This window comes from Bacillus rossius, chromosome 3 (assembly GCF_032445375.1).
Source record: "Bacillus rossius redtenbacheri isolate Brsri chromosome 3, Brsri_v3, whole genome shotgun sequence".
NCBI classification, from domain to species: Eukaryota; Metazoa; Arthropoda; class Insecta; order Phasmatodea; family Bacillidae; genus Bacillus; species Bacillus rossius.
Window position 1 is genome coordinate 62,887,415 of NC_086332.1, and position 19,402 is coordinate 62,906,816.

General features: G+C 38.1%; 1 protein-coding gene across 1 annotated transcript in view; it reads right to left on the reverse strand.

The window, feature by feature from the left end:
• LOC134531449 (sialin-like) overlaps nt 1–7,152 on the reverse strand; it is a 28,914-nt gene extending 21,762 nt beyond the window's left edge. The window contains exons 1-3 of the mRNA XM_063367151.1: nt 7,053–7,152; nt 5,197–5,417; nt 1,072–1,305 (exon numbers count right to left, since the gene is read on the reverse strand). Of these exons, the coding sequence (XP_063223221.1) occupies nt 1,072–1,305; nt 5,197–5,417; nt 7,053–7,083 (486 nt within the window). The 5' untranslated portion in view covers nt 7,084–7,152. The remainder of the gene's footprint in view (nt 1–1,071; nt 1,306–5,196; nt 5,418–7,052) is intronic.
• Between the last annotated feature and the right edge of the window lie 12,250 nt (nt 7,153–19,402).

Below are 19,402 nucleotides of genomic sequence, written 5' to 3' on the forward strand. Positions count from 1 at the left end.
AAAGAAATTTATTGTATTTCTAACGGGCCTGACTTCACAACAAACGTGTGTATTCACAACAACTAACTATTACAGCTAAGTGCGAACATAAACCAACACATCCACATAGCCAGTTACTGAGGTCTTTAATCACATGTCATAACCTGAGAGCAGACTAGCCTCTTACGTTTACTTAAGTAACGATAAACTATTGATACTTGTAACTTTACATAAAGCTAAACACTTAATATTAAGCAAGGTAACGTAGTGGTTGAATAATGAACCATTTTCAGAAACTCACGCGTTCATATTCCAGTCTAAACGTTTTTAATTGTATTTTAAACAGTTTGCCAAAATAAGTTTTGGAAACTGCTGAGATGGGTCCTCGCCAAAGATCATCGCTGGTTTCATCCCGAATCATTAGTTGTTTTATGGCTCCGTCTCTCAAGAATAAGCTGTGGTCGGGATATTAAGGCAAATAAAGTAAAGGTGTTAAGTCATTTGCGGCCGATCGTTATGCGTCAACCCTTCACACTTTCGTCAGTTGGCACCAAGCAGGTAGCCAAGCTTCATCCGTTCCGCAATATATTTTCCCAAAAAAATCGGAGCTTAAAAATATTAATATAAGAAAAAAAACTATGAACGAAAGGTAACCAATATTGACAGTGTTTCTTAAGATTATAATTACATACAAATTATTTAACTTATTACTCTAAGCTGCAAAATCCGATGTAATTGCAGCCCATGATTCTCCATATAAGTTTTTTGTTAATTATTTCATAAATTAACTTGTGTTCCCACATGTAATGTAATAAAAACACTCGAAAGAATTCAGAGTTATGATTAAAATGTACGGACGTGAATTTTAACAACAGCAGTGTTATTATGCGAAATTTGAACACCGAACAGTGAAATGGTCAATAACGATAAAAATTGACTGGCGCAACCAATCATAGATGTAATTCATTCTCCCGCCCGTAGAAAGTATGAGATTTCCAAACTTTTGAGAGACGGATGGATGGAATGTCGAGGGAAATCTGAATGGCTGATTGATGGACGAATGACGGACGGATGTAATGGGATTTTACTCACCATGACCAGCCCGTGAAGTATTCTCGAGACGATGAGGGCGTAAACGTTCCAGTTGGCAAGAACAGGCGTCAGCAGAGTGGCCAGAACGGACACACTGGTGACGATAGCGATAATCATCTTGGGACTCAATCTCTGGGCGATGTACGCGCCTAGCATCATGGTGCACAAGGAACCGTAAGTGGGCCCGTTCGTTATATAGCTCTGCGTCAACTCGCTCCACTCGAAGTCCCCGCCCTGAAAAAAAATTCAAACCATAAGTTATCTTTTTGAGATTACCAAAAGTAGGTGCTTAGGTGTTTCGTGGAAGGCAAGTAATTTTATACTTATGTGCAATTTGAATCTGTAAAATCTAAGAACTTGATTGAATAGACACATGGTCCTCAGTGACTATGATTGTTGTGGCTTCATGCTCATTGACATATCATTTCCACCATTACATGTAAAGTACATGTTTGGATCCCAAAACCAATTTTTTTTATTGAAGTGAAACTTCTATACAACCGGTAGGGCAAGTTGAGGCGATGACGTCACCAAGTGTAACGAAAGTGCATAAAAAATGTAGGTAGTAGTATATACATGTATGTCCTGCTACTGGGTTCTGAGTGTGGTGCCGGTGTCGATTTCCACAATATTGGATTGTGACTTCACGGTGGCAATCTCGGATGACTTTGACATTGACTTGACATTGACCCGGCTGCCATATTAGATCCACCATCTTGGATTCCGCCATATTGGATCTGCCATTTTTTTCTATAACATTCTGCCATTTTGTTACCTAGAACATTCTGCCATTTAGTTTTCTAGAACATTCCGCCATTTTGCACTTTTAGTTACGCCTGCCATCTGGAAAATCCGTAATTATTATCAGAAAAATTCGAAAAATATTTTTTTTAAAATTTATAAAATTTAATCAATCAAATTTTAATAAAATATTATTTAAAAAACTCACTAACATCATTGTGTCCCCGGTTCGAAAACGCTGAGGGCAAAAATAAAAAAGGCGACTGATCTTTCATCCACGGAAGCCACCGGCAGACTGACCTACCACTAATGCCAAGGTATATATATATATATATATATATATATATATATATATATATCGTCAGCTAGTATGCCGTCACGTCCGCCATATTGTTTTCGTCTGCTAGAGGATACTGCCACCATAATAGTTTAATCTTTATCCGCTAGAGTGCAGTAATAAATTTTTGCCAGGACGTCCACAATTTTGCACGTCATCTTCAAAATCCATAATTTCTAAGTTAGAAATTCGGGAAAAATTCCAAAATCATCAAAAAATCACTCATTAATTTACTTATTGAATCGATGGATTCCTGTCCTTGCTTCTATCCTTGGTAAATGCAACAAAAAAAAAGATTATTTAATTAAAAGTACCACAAAAGTGACAGGTTCGAGAAATAAAATACCACAAAATAACAAACAAAAAATGATACAAAATGCCGCCGGGTCAATGTAAAAATAAAGGTCATGGATCGTCATCCTATATGGACGCCGTGACGTCACAATCAAATATGACGGACATCGGCACCAGCACGACACCCAGAACCCAGTAACCGGACATACACATTTATATACTACTGTAGGTAACGAAAACTCTTATCAAAATACTTGTCGAAAACAAAGCTGGCAGCAACTGCGTGGGGCCGGACAGACATAGAAAATAGAAAAGAATCGGATTCAAATATGTTCTTGGCAAATATAAAATGGGAAAATAAGTTACTTGGACATACGACATGTTTTTCGAAGAGTAATTTAATAGTAATACCTACACTCTTAGCAAAACTCTTTAAAAGCTGTTACGGTTGCATATTAGTTGAACATTGATGTGTTTAACTGTCTTTAAATCCAGTATAGTCACATATTTAATATAATAATATGCTTAACATAGCTATATGTGTTTTATGCATATGCGTATTTGTAACATCTATATATTATTCATACACATACTATATATTATTTATCTAAATGTAACGTTCTCTGATATGATATTTAAAACAAGAGGCACTGTCGACACGATATTTCTAATAAACACCCACACCCACCATACCAGCCTTTGGAGCAGAATATTGATAATTATGGAAGATCGTTTGCAAATTTACGTTCAACGTAAGAGCAAAATAAATCTCTACATCTAATTTAGAAAAAAAAATACCACCCCTGAATGAGATTATTAAAAAAAAAATAATTTTCCACCTCTAATTCTTGATAATATCTTGCACACTTGATGTTTAAAATATGAAGAAAATTACTGCCTTCATCTGAATTCGATAAAAAATTAACATTCCCAGTCTCCGAAATTAGAGATCTGCCGCCGCGTAAAGTACGGATAACGCCAGGTATTTTAGATAATTAATTTGGTTATTACTTTTAATTATTATTGCTTATTTATTTGGTTACCATCATCTATGGACTAGATTTATGTTTCTCAATAAAGAGTTTTCAAGCAGTCAGGTGCATAGCGCGTTTTAATTATCAGTATCCGTATCACAACTACGTACATACAATTGATATCGAAGATTCGAATTGATTTTGTTTTACCAATACTCAAAGTCAAGATTAACTATCAAGGTCGATGTTCATGGCTCCATCGTTTCACTGTAATATATAACAGCGCCTCTCGCGTGGTTTAAAATAACATTGTGAAAAATAATCAGCTGAACAATTCTATTGTTGATTTTAAATTTTAAGTAGATATATTGGACCAAAACTTCATTTACATAATATATATATATTTTTAATTTGTTTGCATGAACCTCCGAACAAGTGCTCTGTTGAGTACAGTCTGAAGGCCCTTTGCAGGTTGCTTTGGAGTACCTGATCCAAGGGACCTTTACCTCCTGCCTATGGGATTTATTCATTTACATAATATATTGTAATACAACGGTATTTATAGGTTCACTGCAACTGTTTTTGATGCTCATTTGTTTTGTTTCGTTCCCAGACTTTCAACAGTGTTTTGTTTGGCGTGGTCACAAGCGTCAGCGGCCTTGGACGTTGCAATAACGACGTATGAAATCAAAAACATTCGGTCGTGGTTCGAAACAATAACATTGCAATTGGTCGCTTGTAATAATGACGCCTAGCACCTATGTAATTGATTGGCCGGCTAATACCGATAATGTGAATTTTAAAATATTAAAAAAATTGCTTCTGACGCCGGGAATATTGCGTGATTTCGGCGATAATGCACATGCGGAATTTGGACGTTTGAAGCAGATCAGTGTCGTGTTAACTACAAAGGTGTAGTTAAACGCGAGAACGAATCACTTCGAACGTCAGCAAATGAAGGCAGCGCGCGGCGACGACTTTACTGCGAATTATAAGGTTGAGAAATTCCCTTGTACCAGGACTCAGGTATGGCTGGCTGCAGCATCATTTAGAGACGTTTGCGCCGTGAGTCGATAGCTCCGTCCCAGTGAATAATATTTAAATTACACACGTAATTAGCATTCATGTGTTTTCAATAATTTTATTAGAAACAACGAAATATTTCATCAAACTGTCGCACACAGGTCCAGTAGTCCTAGGAGCCCGAGTCTTGTGTCTGACTAGCTGGAGGCAAATAATAAATAGACTTTTGTAAATTAATAAACCTGTGCCCAACGTAATTGAACATAGATTTTGACACAATTTGTTTATTTTTCGACATATTCGAGAAATCTGTGTTTTTGTATATTATTCTTGTCAAGTATTCTTTAAAAATAAATGTTATTTTTATTTTATTGTGGTACTAATTATCACTAGGTTATGTTAATCATAACAGAAGGCGCCCATTCCCATTAAATATTGTATGCTCATGATAGTACAGAACAATTTAGTTACCATAACTTTGGGCATGTTTTAGTGAGCCGTATCCGTACAATATATATATATATATATATATATATATATATATATATATATAAACTATTAAGAAAATTTTTAAGATTTGTTAAATATTTGAAAATATGTATAAATGAGTCATACCTAGTATGACGTTAAAGCTATAAATTGTTCTACTTCTAATTTTAATACTGTATCGCTCACGTATTTGAAAACATTCTACTATTAGAAGGCGTTTCGAATGACTTAACGTCACAAAAAAAAAAACCGAAGCAGAGTACTTACCTTATCCTTGGCAGTTGTGACATTGTCCGTGTCCAAGGGCGCAGGACACACGTCGGAAGAAATTTGCGTGGCGTTGTTGGTAGTGTTGGTGGCACTGGAGGATGAGCTCTTCACCATGCTGGTGATGGCGAGGCTCATGCAGCCACCCTGCACTGAGCTTATCAGCACCATCAGCACCCGCACTCCCGCGAAAACGTAGCGCACAGGCACTTTTATCCTCCCTGGAACATATAAATATCTGCAGTTTAAAATACAACTTTTGTTTGTTTATAGTGAATTGGAACTTTTGTATTTCCTGAAACACAAAATTATCTGCAATAATTGACATAAACCATTTGTTTTTAAACTTACAGGCACTTTTATCCTCCCTGGAACATACTTATATCTGTATGTCACACTAACACAGTTTTTTTTTATAGCACACAGACACTTTAGTTCTCCCTGAAACAAACAAATATCTGGAATTGATTCTTTAAAGTTCGTTTTCATAGCACACATGTACTTTTTTCCTCCCTGGAACATACAACTGTCTGCAGTTGACACTACAACGGTTTGTTTTTTGTTGCATAAAGGCACTTATACCTTCCTGGGAACATTGGACGTGATTCTTTGTTTACACCACAACGTTTACTCTCTATAGCGATTTATAACTCATACAATAGTTGGGCCTGTTAGGACAAATTTATGTATCTATTTTTTTTGTAGCTGCTGCCAGCCAGCAGGAGACGATTCTCTTTACAATGCATTTCTCCATAATCTCTTTTAACTCTAGGTAGCCACACGTGCATTACAAAATGGATAATGCATGAAACAGCTTTTTGTAATGCTGATGGTCTGTGCTATGTATACAATGCACCTAAAACATTGCATGGAGTCTAGTGGTTTGCATATTTGAAACAGTTTTAAAGGACTTTATTTGGTGCTAGTAAATGTTTTTAACGATGACAATTTTAATTTATGCTTATTATCAGGGGTGGTCAGGTGTTATTTACAGTTTCATGGGTGTGACAATGTGTTGAAGGTGAGGTAGAAATTTATTTTATCTAGGTCACAGCATGTCACATAACTCCGAACTAAATGATATTATTACATATTTTTTCAGTACTCCAACACTTGATAACACATACCTGCTACGTCATCTTATTCTTTAGTGTTTTTGTTATTAGGAAATTATGACTCTCAACAGAAAATTTCTCAGTTACTCTATGAACGCTTTCTAAATGAAAAGCTGGGAAAAATCAATTTCGTAAAATGGGGAAGAAATAACATGTCAATTTCCTGTGATACATCAGATTAAGTAACCAGCACGATAAGAAAAGTAGTTACTTGACATAATGTCATTAGAAAAAAAAAATTGTTTAAAATGGGTGTATACTGACTTTATTTATTAATTTTAGTTTATGTGCAATTTAATTACATTCACGATTTTAGCAAAAAATTATAAATTTTCAATATTATAATAGTTTCGCCAAATTCGACGCTCGAAACATTGCTATTGAGTATTGTGGTGGTATTGTAATGAAATTAGTGATGATCGTTTTGTAATTGATTATATTTTCTTGTAATTATTTAGATTATAAAGTTTTTCTGTAAATTTATTTAGATAGCTTTTTATTTGCATTTATTATTGAATCACTCAAATTATTGTTATTAACACTTGCGTGATTTTTACCACTAGTAGGTTAATATTTAGTAAATATTAACTCAGAAAAGTTACTGAAAAAATCCACCATGATAAGTTTAAAGCTAATGTTCAAGAAATATACATAAGTTGCAAGGAAAGTATGGCGTGGTAAGACCGAGCCTACAGCAGACTCATTAAAGCGTGAACTAGCCATTTCTTCAAAAATGCTCACTTTTCTCTGTGTGCGCCATTTGTGTCTCCATGTCTGCAGAGAGAGTGCAGGGTGGTACTCCGGGTGGTTAGACTGCAGCGCCTCTGGATGTCCTCGAGTTGTGCGGGGTGCAAAAATTGATCATTTATAAAGTATTAATTTTTATCTCAAGCACTAGTTAGGCTACTGTGCCGGATGATTACATCAAACGTGGCTCGCCAAAAAAAAAAGGATAATCACGATGGACGCAATTACATTTATCTATGTAAGTACTAAGTTATCAGACAATGGCTTTGAAACTATTGTCATGATCATGGGGCTGATACGTGACCCCAGAAATTGTACGCCACATTTTAAGTCAGAAAACGTGGCACGTTTTTAGATCACGTGTACATTAAAACTGTTTATTTAAAATGTTGTATGGGGTTGTTGCATCATTATACATTTTGTTTTTAACACTAGGGTTTAATGAAGTGGATTTGTTTTGGTAAATAAATTAAAATTAAGATCGGGATCTACATTCCACGACCATACACAAACCTCGAAGGTGGAAATATATCCAATATTATTATGGGGTTTAAACTACTGTATGCCGGCAAAACTGCTTATAAATCGGAATCATACCGAATTTTGGGAACGAACATGTGACCCTCCCCAGTGTGAAGCATAAGTGATTTAGAATAAAAGAGGACGGTTTGCTGGCTAGGTTGTATTAATTTTTTTTGTGAAGTCAATATAATTAGGTAATTTGTTATAAAAACATTAAAAATCTTATTATCTGAGAAGTAGTTGATATGTAGGTAACGTTTTTATCATGCCATGTTATTCTGCAATTTATCAATGTATGTGGTTCGTGGTTGCTAAAATTTTACAAGAGCCTCCTTTATAAAAATCTACCACTGCGTCTATTTTCGTTTAAAATACGCACTTATTACAAGTAAATTGCTGATTTTCTTTTTACCATTAAACGTCAAGAACATGTCTGATTTTCTGCCAACCTTGATTCAACATGCGCAGGACAATGTTTACATTACTTTGACATCATTAATTTACGGCCAGAAATTTATTTCAAAAGTTGAGGTTGAATATCCCCAGTTAAGTGCACAATAACGTTTGTTGTTATCGTCTGAACGGAGAATGATTTTGTAGCAAAAAGGTATAATGTGGTAGGACTTGTATTAAGTTTAGGAGCTATAGACCATCATACTTACATTGCAGTATGTACATAGCTTATGGCATGCGCTGTTGCCAAATTTCTAACACATTGCGAATTTTAGGAAATGCATTTATTTAGAGATATGATTGCACAATAAGCATTTTAAGAACTCATACAGTTATTTATCATATTTACTACTATAATGCTTATAAATATGTAATAAATTACCACCGTTTTTTACTCTTTCAACAAGAAACCGTTCACACGCATTCACTGGTACGAATTCATACGATAATTGTAAAGTGAAATTGTAAAATAAAGTAATGATAACACATGCCTTTTAATTACTATCACTACTGCTGACCAAAGTTGATTAAAGCTTCCTAAACGTCATTGTTTACAGTCATGGTTATTGAAAAATACTCATACTTTTAACACAAACTTTCTTTCCCTCCCTCGTAGCCTACAATGCAGGTAGTATATTTTCAGTGTTCCACCTTCCATAGTTTATATTTATGTAATCCACATAAAGGCAGGATATAAAATCTCATATGTGAATAAATAATCTGTTAGAACTATTGTAACTATAACGAGTCACCGGACACAACGCGTTGCTTGGTCGCGAGACAAGGCACTAACTGGCTGGCAGGCTGGTATTCAGAAATGCGTGTCGAAGGAAATAGCTGAATTAAGGAAGCCTGTATCTTTGAATTTGCTTGCAGGATAGAACCTCACTTCTCCCTTCATCTTGCAACAGCAGTTTGGGAGTGCGCCTCTACTACAGCGCGCTCTTGCGCTGATAGGACACGGCTTTACAGCTATGGACACGAGAAGTGTAGAAGTAATTGAGATAATGTTGTTTAAAAAATAAATCCAATTCACGCTTTCGACCCCCATTTAAATTTAATAGCTGAGGTAATGAATTGTATTATTAATGTGTATATACACACACACACACACACACAAAACTAAACATGAAGCGTTTTCGGCTTGATATTTATTCGTTGCCGTCCTAAAACATGAATTTATAGCTAATAAAAATCTGAATTGAATAAACATGTAGATAAAATGTTTTTGATATGATATATATTTGAATACTTTGGAACAGTTCCCATTGAGAAAGTTTTGTTTTTAATTTTTTTTTGGCCCCTTAAAATTCCATTAGTATGTAAAAAATATATAATATTATGCGTAGATTGCTATACAATATGCAAAATTGCTTTGTGCAAAAAATACAATTTTAAAATCGCATTACATATGGCAACAGTGCAGTAAGAAAAAAAGACAGCGCTAACGGCTGTCGGCGTGTGTTATAAAGAGAGAGAAAGCAGCATTTTACCTCCACACTTCAATCTAAGAGTGGGATCTCTATAGGCATCGGCCGAAACATCAAATATAAAAATATTAATTACGAATTTTTTAATCAGGGAGTATGAACCCAATCCTACCTTATCCAAATCCTACCTTGATCTTGACTGTGTGATTTTAGTCTTAACATATGCTGTTATAATTTATAACATTACACATACTGTTAAAAAAAAGTAATTTGATGAATATATTCTATTACTTTCATTCCTGTTTGATGGCTTGAATCTTGAATTTCTTCACTATTTTTGTTTCAACATAGAGGAAAATTCTAGAATTCAGAATAGATTTGTTATTTCTTAAAACACAACAGAAATGATAACAATCACAATTTGAATTCTTTCTGGCGGCTAACGTGTTAAATTTGTATAGAATTTATTCATTCGATTTGTTTCGGTAGTTGTTACATTTAAAAAATTCTGTTAGTATCTAAGTAAAGCCATGCGTTCTATTTTAAGAGAACAGATTAAAAATTTGCATCACTCTCCACCTTTGCCGCGTCGACTAGCAGATGTATCCCTTCCAAAACTGCCCACAAGGCCTACAAGTGTGAACCATTGACTTCCTGAAAACTTCACCCTTTCTTCCAAGACAAACCACCTACAACCCCAAGGTTCTTAAATCTTATTGTTCAGTAATCTTTCAATTTCATGAAAAATTGACTGGCCTCTTTACAATTCTGATGGACTAGTTACACCAACATAGGTTTTACAAATACACTCAATAGTCACAAGCTTATATAATCGTATTTTTGAGCTATTAGGGTCTATGCTTGATATATAAATTATTTCTACTAAAAAGGTTCAGTACTCTTACTTCTAGTGATGTTAGAAGCGACCAAAACTTAAGCTATCTCAAATAAGCACAGTTCGGAATGTGATACACAATTGCAGTGTTTTTGGACGTGATTGAGATTGATAATTTAATTATTATATTTTCTTCTTGAATGTAGTAGTAAAGTAAATCTGATTGATTGTGATCCCAGGCCTACTCTCCGAGCGAGTGCAGAAGGTGACGCGGCTGGTGGAGCTGCGAGTGTGGACTCGCACCCTGAACCAGTCGATCCAGCCTGGTTGGCTGTTGGTGTCAGCGAGTGGGTGCTGCCAGGAGATCTCAAGTAACAAGCAACTCGCACTCGTCCGGCTATTGTAATCACCGCCTGCGGCGAGTCACCAGATTGAGAGGACGGCCGCCCAAGGCGAGCTGCCCAATACAGAGGGTGAACGGAGGAGAGCAGTCATCTCGCTAGGCGAGTGGAGGAGCCAACTCGCTCAGCTAGAAGAACCTGGGCGGAGCATCTGAGGAACTCGCCGCGGAAGGCAGGAGACGAGGACGAGGCAACGAGTTGGACGCAGGAAGAAAACACAAGGCAAGAAATCTTCTGGTGTAAGCCCGCGGAGTCCACGGGGAATTCAGCAATACTGAATGAAGAATTCTTAAAACGGTTAGCTGTATTTAATCCCGCGTATCGGGTAGTCTCTGTTTAAGAGAAACGTGCGAAATAAGGTTCGATTATTGTAAATATTGTCAACGTAAAGATAAGTTGTGACAAGAGACAAATACCTCACAGTAGAACCAAACATGGTAAATTAAAGTACTCTTTTATTTGAAGTTAACTCAGTTCAGAGCAAGTAACCTTAAATATCAGTCAATTTGTAATGTTGCAAGGTTTTAGTTAGTGAAGCACCAGACAAATTTAAAGTATGTAAAACAAACTGGTGACTGGAGCATAATAAAGGATTGTGTTATATTTCATGTACCTGTATAATATCAATTTAATATTGGTGAAGGCCATGCAGTGTTGTTTCCACGATGGAAATTTCTGACGGGATCGTGTTTTGTGCTAAGGAGATGGAATTTAGTGTATTATTATCTCATTAAATATATACTTTATTACCCTTACTACCCTTGTTTTAACTTTGCTGGTAATAACTCCAACAGTGTGACCACGAACCGTTTATTTATTTTAGTGCACTAAACTTTAACTTACATGTATTTTCATATAATAGTATTGGACTTGTCAAAATATAAGTAATACACACAGAAATAAACTAAACAAGTAATGCTAAAAGTATAATACAGCTACGATGGAAGTCAAGCAAGATTATGCTAATGGATAGTTACTAATAAAAATACAATGATATTCAAAATAAATAAAAAAAATTAAAAAGGATTTATGGGGAGAACTTTGATATGTTTTAATATATAATACTGTGTTTTAATAACATATTAGAACATAAATAAAACACGTTAAAATTGTTTAAGTTTCTTGATTCTTTACATCATCTTGAACTTTATTTATTGAATGACTTTCCTCCACTAAAATATATTCTATTAGAAAAAATATCGGCATGGTTGACTATAAGATTCAATAAAAACTCTTCAGTGACATGTTATAAACTCTCGTTCGTGTTTAAGACCACAAACATATTATAGGAGATAGAGACACCCGAGCAATGGGTTGTTTTTCCGATTCAGCTGGAGTCTCATACACTAAACTCTCCAAGCTGGACTTTAATTCACAGGCTCTCCAAGCTGAATTATCATACAGAAGGTTCTCCAAGATGGTGTAAAATAGTACAGGATCTTCAAATTATGGTTTCAATTACCAGGCCCTCCAATATGGATTGTTATAAACCACACTATTCAAGCTAGAGAACCATACAACAGGCTCTTCAAGCTGGAATATCATTCCGCAGGCTCTCTAAGCTGGAGTCTCATAAAAACCGCTCGCTAAGATGGGGTATCATGCACCAGGCTCTCCAAGCTGGATTACTATTCACCAGGTTATACCAGTTGGAATTTATTTTAAAACTAAGCTCTACAAGCTAGAGTTTAAAACACCCGGATCTCCAAGCTGAAGACTTATACACCAGACTCTCCAAGTTAGAATTCCATACACCAGGATTTTCAAGCTGGAGTATCATACAGCAGGATCTCCAAGCTGTAGACCATTCATCAAGCTATCCAATGAAAACTTATATACAAAAATATTCCAAATGGAGCCTCATACACCAGTTTTTCCAAGCTGGATCCTTATTTATCCGGCTCTCCAAACTCGTGTCTCTTACATTAGGCTCTCAAATTTGGAATGTCCTGTACCAGAATGTCCAAACCGGAGTCTCATACACCAGGCTAACCAAGATTAGTTTATCATAAACCAGGCTCTTAAAGATGGGTTTATCATACACCAGGCTCTCCAAGAAAGAGTATTTTTTAACATGCTCTCCAATTTAGAGTCCAACACACCAAGCTCTTTAAGCTGGATTATCATATACCAGGCTCTTTAAGCTGTAGTTTACAATCCAGGCTCTCCAAACTAGAGACTCATACACCAGACTTCCAAGGTGGTTACTTTTACATCAGGTTTTATAAAGTTGTAGAATCAAACAACAGGATCTTCATGCTGGTGTATCAATCACCAGGGTCTCCAAGCTAGAATCTCAAACAACAGACTCTCCAAGCTGGAGTCTTATATACATTGCTCACCAATCTGGAGTACCATATTCCAGGCTATCCAAGCTCGAGTGTCATATACCAGCCTCTCCAAGCTTGAGTCTCAACACCAGGATTTCCAAGTTGGAGTCTCATACACCTAACTCTCCAAGCTAGAGTCTAATACACCCGGCTCTTCAAGCTGGAGGCTCAACACCAGGCACTCCAAGATGGGGTTTCAATCACCCAGGTTTCAATCACAAGATAATACAAGCTGGAATCTTACACACCAGGCTCTTCTAGCTGGAGTATTATACATAAACTCTCCAAGTTGGTGTCACATACAAAAGCCTCTCCATGCTTGTGTCATACACAAAGCACTTAAAGCAGGATTCACATACACATGGCTCTTAAAGTTAGTGCCTCATTCAGCAAGATCTCTAAGTTTATAGTCCCATACAGTAGGCTTTATAATTTGGATTATCATTAACCAGGATCTTCTAACTAAAGTATAATATAACAGGGTTTCTAAGCTGGTGTTACATGCACCAGGCTCTTCAAGCTGAAGTTTCATAAACCAGGCTTGTCTATCCTGAGTCTCGTACACCAGGCTTTTCTAGCTGGAGTCTCGTACACTATGCTCTTCATCTGGAAATGAATACACCAGGATTTTCAAGCTGAAGTCTCATACACCTAACTCTCCAAGCTAGAGTCTAATACACCAGGCTCTTTTAGCTGGAGTATCGTACACCAGGCTCTCCTATAAGAGTATAATATACGTTGCTCTCCAAGCTGGGGTCTCATACACTAGGCACTTTAAGCTGGATTATCATATACCAAATTTTTCAAACCGGAGTCTGATATGTAAGGATCTTCAAACAGGAATTGTATATGCCTAGGGTCTCCAAGCTGGATTCTCATTCACCAGACTCTCCAAGCTTGAATGTCATATACCAGGCTTATCAATCTCGAGTGTCATAGACTAGGCTTACCAATATTGAGTGTCATAAACCTGGCTCTCCAAGCTGAATTCTCAACACTAGACCATATAAGTTAAATATTAATCATATGGCTCTTAAAGTTGAAGACATTTTTCATAAGACTATAGAATCTGGATTCTCATACAGCAGGCTCTTCTAGCTGGAGTATTGTACACAAACTTTCCAAGATGGTTTCTTATACACATAACTTTCTCCAAGCCAGAGAATCATACACAAAGCTCGAATAGTTTAAGTTTTATACACTAGGCTATCCAAACAGAAATATCAGACACCAGGCTCTCCAAGTTGGAGTCTCATACACCAGGTGCTCCAAGCTGGGGTCTTATTCATAGAGATCTCCAACATAGAGTATCATATACTAAGCTGTACAAGCTGGAGTATCATACACCCGGTTCTCAAGCTGGTGTCTCATACATAAGGATTAAAATTATAGATACTCATATCAGGATCTCTGGCTGTCCCGAGAGGGATAAGAAGATCGAAGCCAGGGAGGCCCAGCAGAAAGAGAGGACGGCTAATGCCCAGTAACAACGTGCTCTAAACAACATCCGATAACGGCACCGGGGTTGCGTAAAGCCGGCAGATCATTTTCTAATGCAGCTGCTGTGCCGTCGGCCAACTACCTCATCCGTCTGGAACTGCTGCAGACTCTAACGCCGAACACGCGCTGGATTCACTGTGTGATTTTGTCTCTATGTTCCGCCGCCTGGATCTTTTTTCCTGGTTGCTGCATCTGCAATGGGCTTTTGGTGGCCTTTGCAGCGCCACCACCCTGGCCGACAAGTGTGAGGCCATCCTTTCTGGCCTGGGGGTTGTATTTGAGGCTCTGGATGCAATATCTGCAGCTTTTCCAACCGCGCTCACAGCATCTGGTGAGTGAAAATTTTCTCCTGTGGAACTGCCAATAGCTTATGTACCACCTACAAAAGTTCCTAGCCTTGCTGGATCACTTCCGCCCGATGATGGTCTATTTAACTGAAACTTGGCTAAAGCCCCACCACTGTGTTTACATTCCTGGTGATTTACATCGTTTGGACCATGCCGACGCCCAATGTGGAGGGGTTGATATCTTGGTTCGTAATGATGTCCGTCACTATCGCCGCCACCTACCGCAGGACTTGTCTGTTGAGGCTTTAGCGGTGAGGGTCACTGGGACTGGCCGCCCTTTCACATTGCCGTCAATCAATCTGCAGCCCCATTGAGCATTTCCAGCTGGCGATCTTACCCACTTGGCTCAGCTGGACTCTTCTCTTGTTTTAGCTGGGGACTACAATTGCAAGAACACTGCTTGAGGATGTGATGTTACGAATTACCTAGGGCGAGGTTAGGCCCAGTTTGCCATTGTTGCTGACCTGCAAATCCATGCACCAGCGACTTATATTTTTGTGCCCCCCCCCCCGTGCAAATCAGCGTGCTTCCATTCTCGACTTGGTCCTGACCTCCCCCGATCTTACTATCCCCATCCCCCACATATGGACGCATGACAGTCTTGATTCGGATCATTTTCTGGTGGTTGGTCGCCTACAGGTTAACCCTCTGTAGCACACAATCGAGGCGCGTTGGAACTTCCACAGAGCAGACTGGCGCAAATATCGTGCAGACCTGGACTTTTGGCGCGATCTGTCTGTTGTGCCACGCTTACCGCAATCGCTGGACTGTGCCATGGACGTATTTACCGCAGCCATTCTTGTGGCCGCTGCCACCACCATTCCTCAGTGCCGTCCACAATGTTGCGGTGCCCTGTTTACAGCATCTGTCAAGGAATTTCTTCGGCTACGAGATCGATCCCGCTCCAGATGGCAGAATTCCTGGCTACAGGCAGATTTCGACCTCTTTCACTCATATCGACTCCCAGCAAAGTGGCGATCTCTTTGTGGCAAGCAAAACAACAATTGCAGAAACTTCGGGGACACACCATGACTGAGGGTACAGTTTAGAAGTTCATTTGCCGCATGCGTGCCACACACCGTACCATACCACAGCTGGTATCAGAAAACTGCATTCTGGAGGATCCAGAGGAGAAAGCCACTGCACTAGCAGGATGTTTCGGGATACCTTTTGACCGGTAGAGGTACCCGCCGGGGCCCCCAGTGATGACCTGAGACTTATTCACTTCAACCTTGCCGATACGCCCGAGCTTCCGCCTCGGCTGCTCACTACTCCGCGGGAGATGTTCCTGGCGCTGGAGAAATTGAAGTTGGGAAAAGCCGAGGGTGCCGAATTGCTGCTTGCCCAGCTGCTTCAGTCACTCTTCCTTAAAGGCGTCGTTTTTCTTACGCAGATCATCAATTGCATTTTCCTAACAATGTATTTTCCTCAGGCATGGAAGGCGGCAGTGGTAGTGCCTCTGCTAAAACGTGATGTATCTCCAACTCATCTCACCTCCTACCAGGCGATATCGCTCCTGTCCACAATGTCGAAGGTTGCCGAACGGGTTCTGGTATCCCGGTTTCTGTTGTACACTGATCTGTTGCACGTCTTACCTGATACCCAGTTTGGTTTCCGATGTCACGTTTCTGCTCTCCATGCGATTGCTTCGGTATCGACTCGGTCACTGCTGGCTTCTGTGCTCACTTACACTCTGCTATGGTTCTGCTCGATTTGTCCCGGGCCTTCAACACCGTTCATCATAATGCTCTCCTCTGCAAACTGCGCAACTTTCATTTTCCTGAACGACTTATTTCCATCCTCCGCAGCTTTATTTCTCAACGGATGTTTCAGGAGAGTGTTTCTGGTGTTCTGTCTCCACGACTACCTATTGCTGCTGGGGTTTCCCAAATGTCGTTGTTGAGTACTCTTCTATTTTCAATATATGTGGCTGACATGCCTCTGCTACCAAATACCCGCTCTCTCCAATATACGGATGACACTGTGTTGCTTCTTACTGGGTAAATGGCGTTGCTACTACAGGCCCGGGTGCATCAGCACGTATATTTTCAGAGGTGGGGTGTTCACCCCAATACGGAGAAGACGGCATTGATGTTTCTCACGAAACGCTGCAAGCGTCCACCTGCCCCTCCCGTACTTATGGGCCGTCCTCTCCCATGGTTACCAGTCGCCAAGTACTTGCATGTCTTTCTCGACTCCACCTTGTCTTGGCACCCTCATATTCGTGCCATGGCTGCCAAGGCTCGGACGGCCTTGCACTCTGTGCGTCCCATATTGATTTCCGCCTGCCCTTTCGTAGAGCCCCTACGCATCAAGTTGAGACAGTCTCTCGTATTATCAATCCTATTGTATGGGGGGTCGTCTGGGCATACGCTCCAGCATTTTGCCTCAGGCCCATCTCCTCATTCTATCATCAGGAACTTCGCACAGTCTTGGGCATGCCCATAACTAATGCCGTCCTGCTGTTATACCATCTCGCTGGTGTCCTGTCTCCCTCGGAGCTGGTGGAATGCATCACCTCAATATTTTTCCTGCGTGCGTCCCGCCACCACAAACCAGTCATCGCCGGCATCGGGAGCTACAACATCTTGAAACCGCATGTTCACCGCCGCATCAAAGACTTCGTCATTCAAGATCCCCCTAGATAATGTGGGACACATAGTGAAGTTGCATTAATGTGAAAACCACCATAAACTGATCTTCACATGTAAGTGTGTACTAGTGTATGTGTGTGTTTTAATGACTTGTAAGTCTTAACTTTGTCACATGTTGCAATAAATGATGTCTTGCCATTGCCCTCCCAATAGGTTGCGCCCAAATTGGACGCACTCCCTCGTGTGTTTTCTTTTCCTTTTGTGTCATTGTATCTTTGTAACTTAATAATTAGGGTCATAATTTTCAATAATTAAAGTATGATTCATTTTCGCTTTATGTTAACTGTTTTTGTATTATTATTACTATCTAGAATTCTTCTCTTAGCTTTTAGCCCATTAATTATGTTTAAATAATTAATTATATTCTTACTTTTCTGTTTCCTTAATTTTCTAGGGAGCTGAACTTTAGGCCAACTCATTTTTATGCACTTATGTATTTTAAAAGCAAGACGGTGACAAATACAATACTTTTTCTTGTTCTTAGGGTCTCTAGTTTCTTTTGCAGTTGATGTAACTGATCGAATGTACTTTCTGTTTATTGACTTCTTTATGAACTATGGATTTTTTCTAATTTTTTCCTGGAAATTTTAGTTAATATATTATAATTTTTATAAATTTCTTTTTTCCTGTATCATGTAAATAGTTTAGGCACGAAAAAAACTGGATAATTGGGGCGTGACATTTTATGTGCTGCTATATGTTCATTGTAACCATGTAACCAGAGAAGATAATAAATAATGTACTAACTTACTTACTGCGATTTCTCTCTCTCTCTGTCCTTAGTAGTAGCGATCCTCCGGGGACGACTCCCGAATTCCTGTGGTAGCGACCACCCTCCCTCCCCCGGATCTAAACTACATCCCTCCTGTCAACAACCGTTCGGGGACCGCAACGAAGCTCCCTTGTGAGCCTTTTCAGGTTTCTCCCCCCTCCCCCCCTCCCACACACACCAAACATCTTCACCTGGGACAAGTCACTATATGCTTTAAAAGGTGATATTTTCAGTCCTCTGTGAAAATAACATAGGTTACTTATCACTAAACTGAAAAATTTGCCAATAGATTAAATACAATTAATAATATAGCGCATTAAGACATTCCACCTGACCATTTCTACAAAAAAAAATTGATATTTGGTAACATAATATGTTTTCAATAAAAACTAATTTTAATAATATAAAAATGTATATTGCCGCTAGGAGTTTAATTTAGACACAAATAACATAAAATAAGATTTAAATTTAAGCCTATAGTAAAAATAGAACATAAATTTATAATTTTGATTACATTTGAGAATACCTTATTAAATTTATCAAAAGCTTGTAACAATTATTCTATTTTAATAACAAGGGTTTTAAAGCCCAATTTAATTACATTTAAATATTTTCTTAATATAAAATTTAGTTTAAATTAAGAATGATGGTTGACAATCACAATCACTTTACTAAGACCATAATTTACATAATCAGAACTTTCTTCATTCATATAAAAATTTACTAAAGCGATTCACCCTAAAAGACCTGTATTGTTTATTATATTTATATAAGTGCAAATTGAAGTAACTTAGTTATAGTGAAATCAAACAATTTACCCTCTTAGTTTGAATATTAATTTAAACAGTAGCATTTACTTGATTCGCATGTCATCTTGTATCTGGGGATATATATATCTTGGTAAAACATTTTTTTAAATGCTACGTTCAAACACTAACACACTAGTTACTGTGTAAACACTAAAAGCTACAAATCATTTTAATATTTATCTCGTAAGAAATAGTATATATAATTTTTTTGAATATTCTATTTTTTATTACAATGGCCTTAAAACCTTCAAACATAATTTGAATTATTTTTGTAAAATTTAAAATTCATAC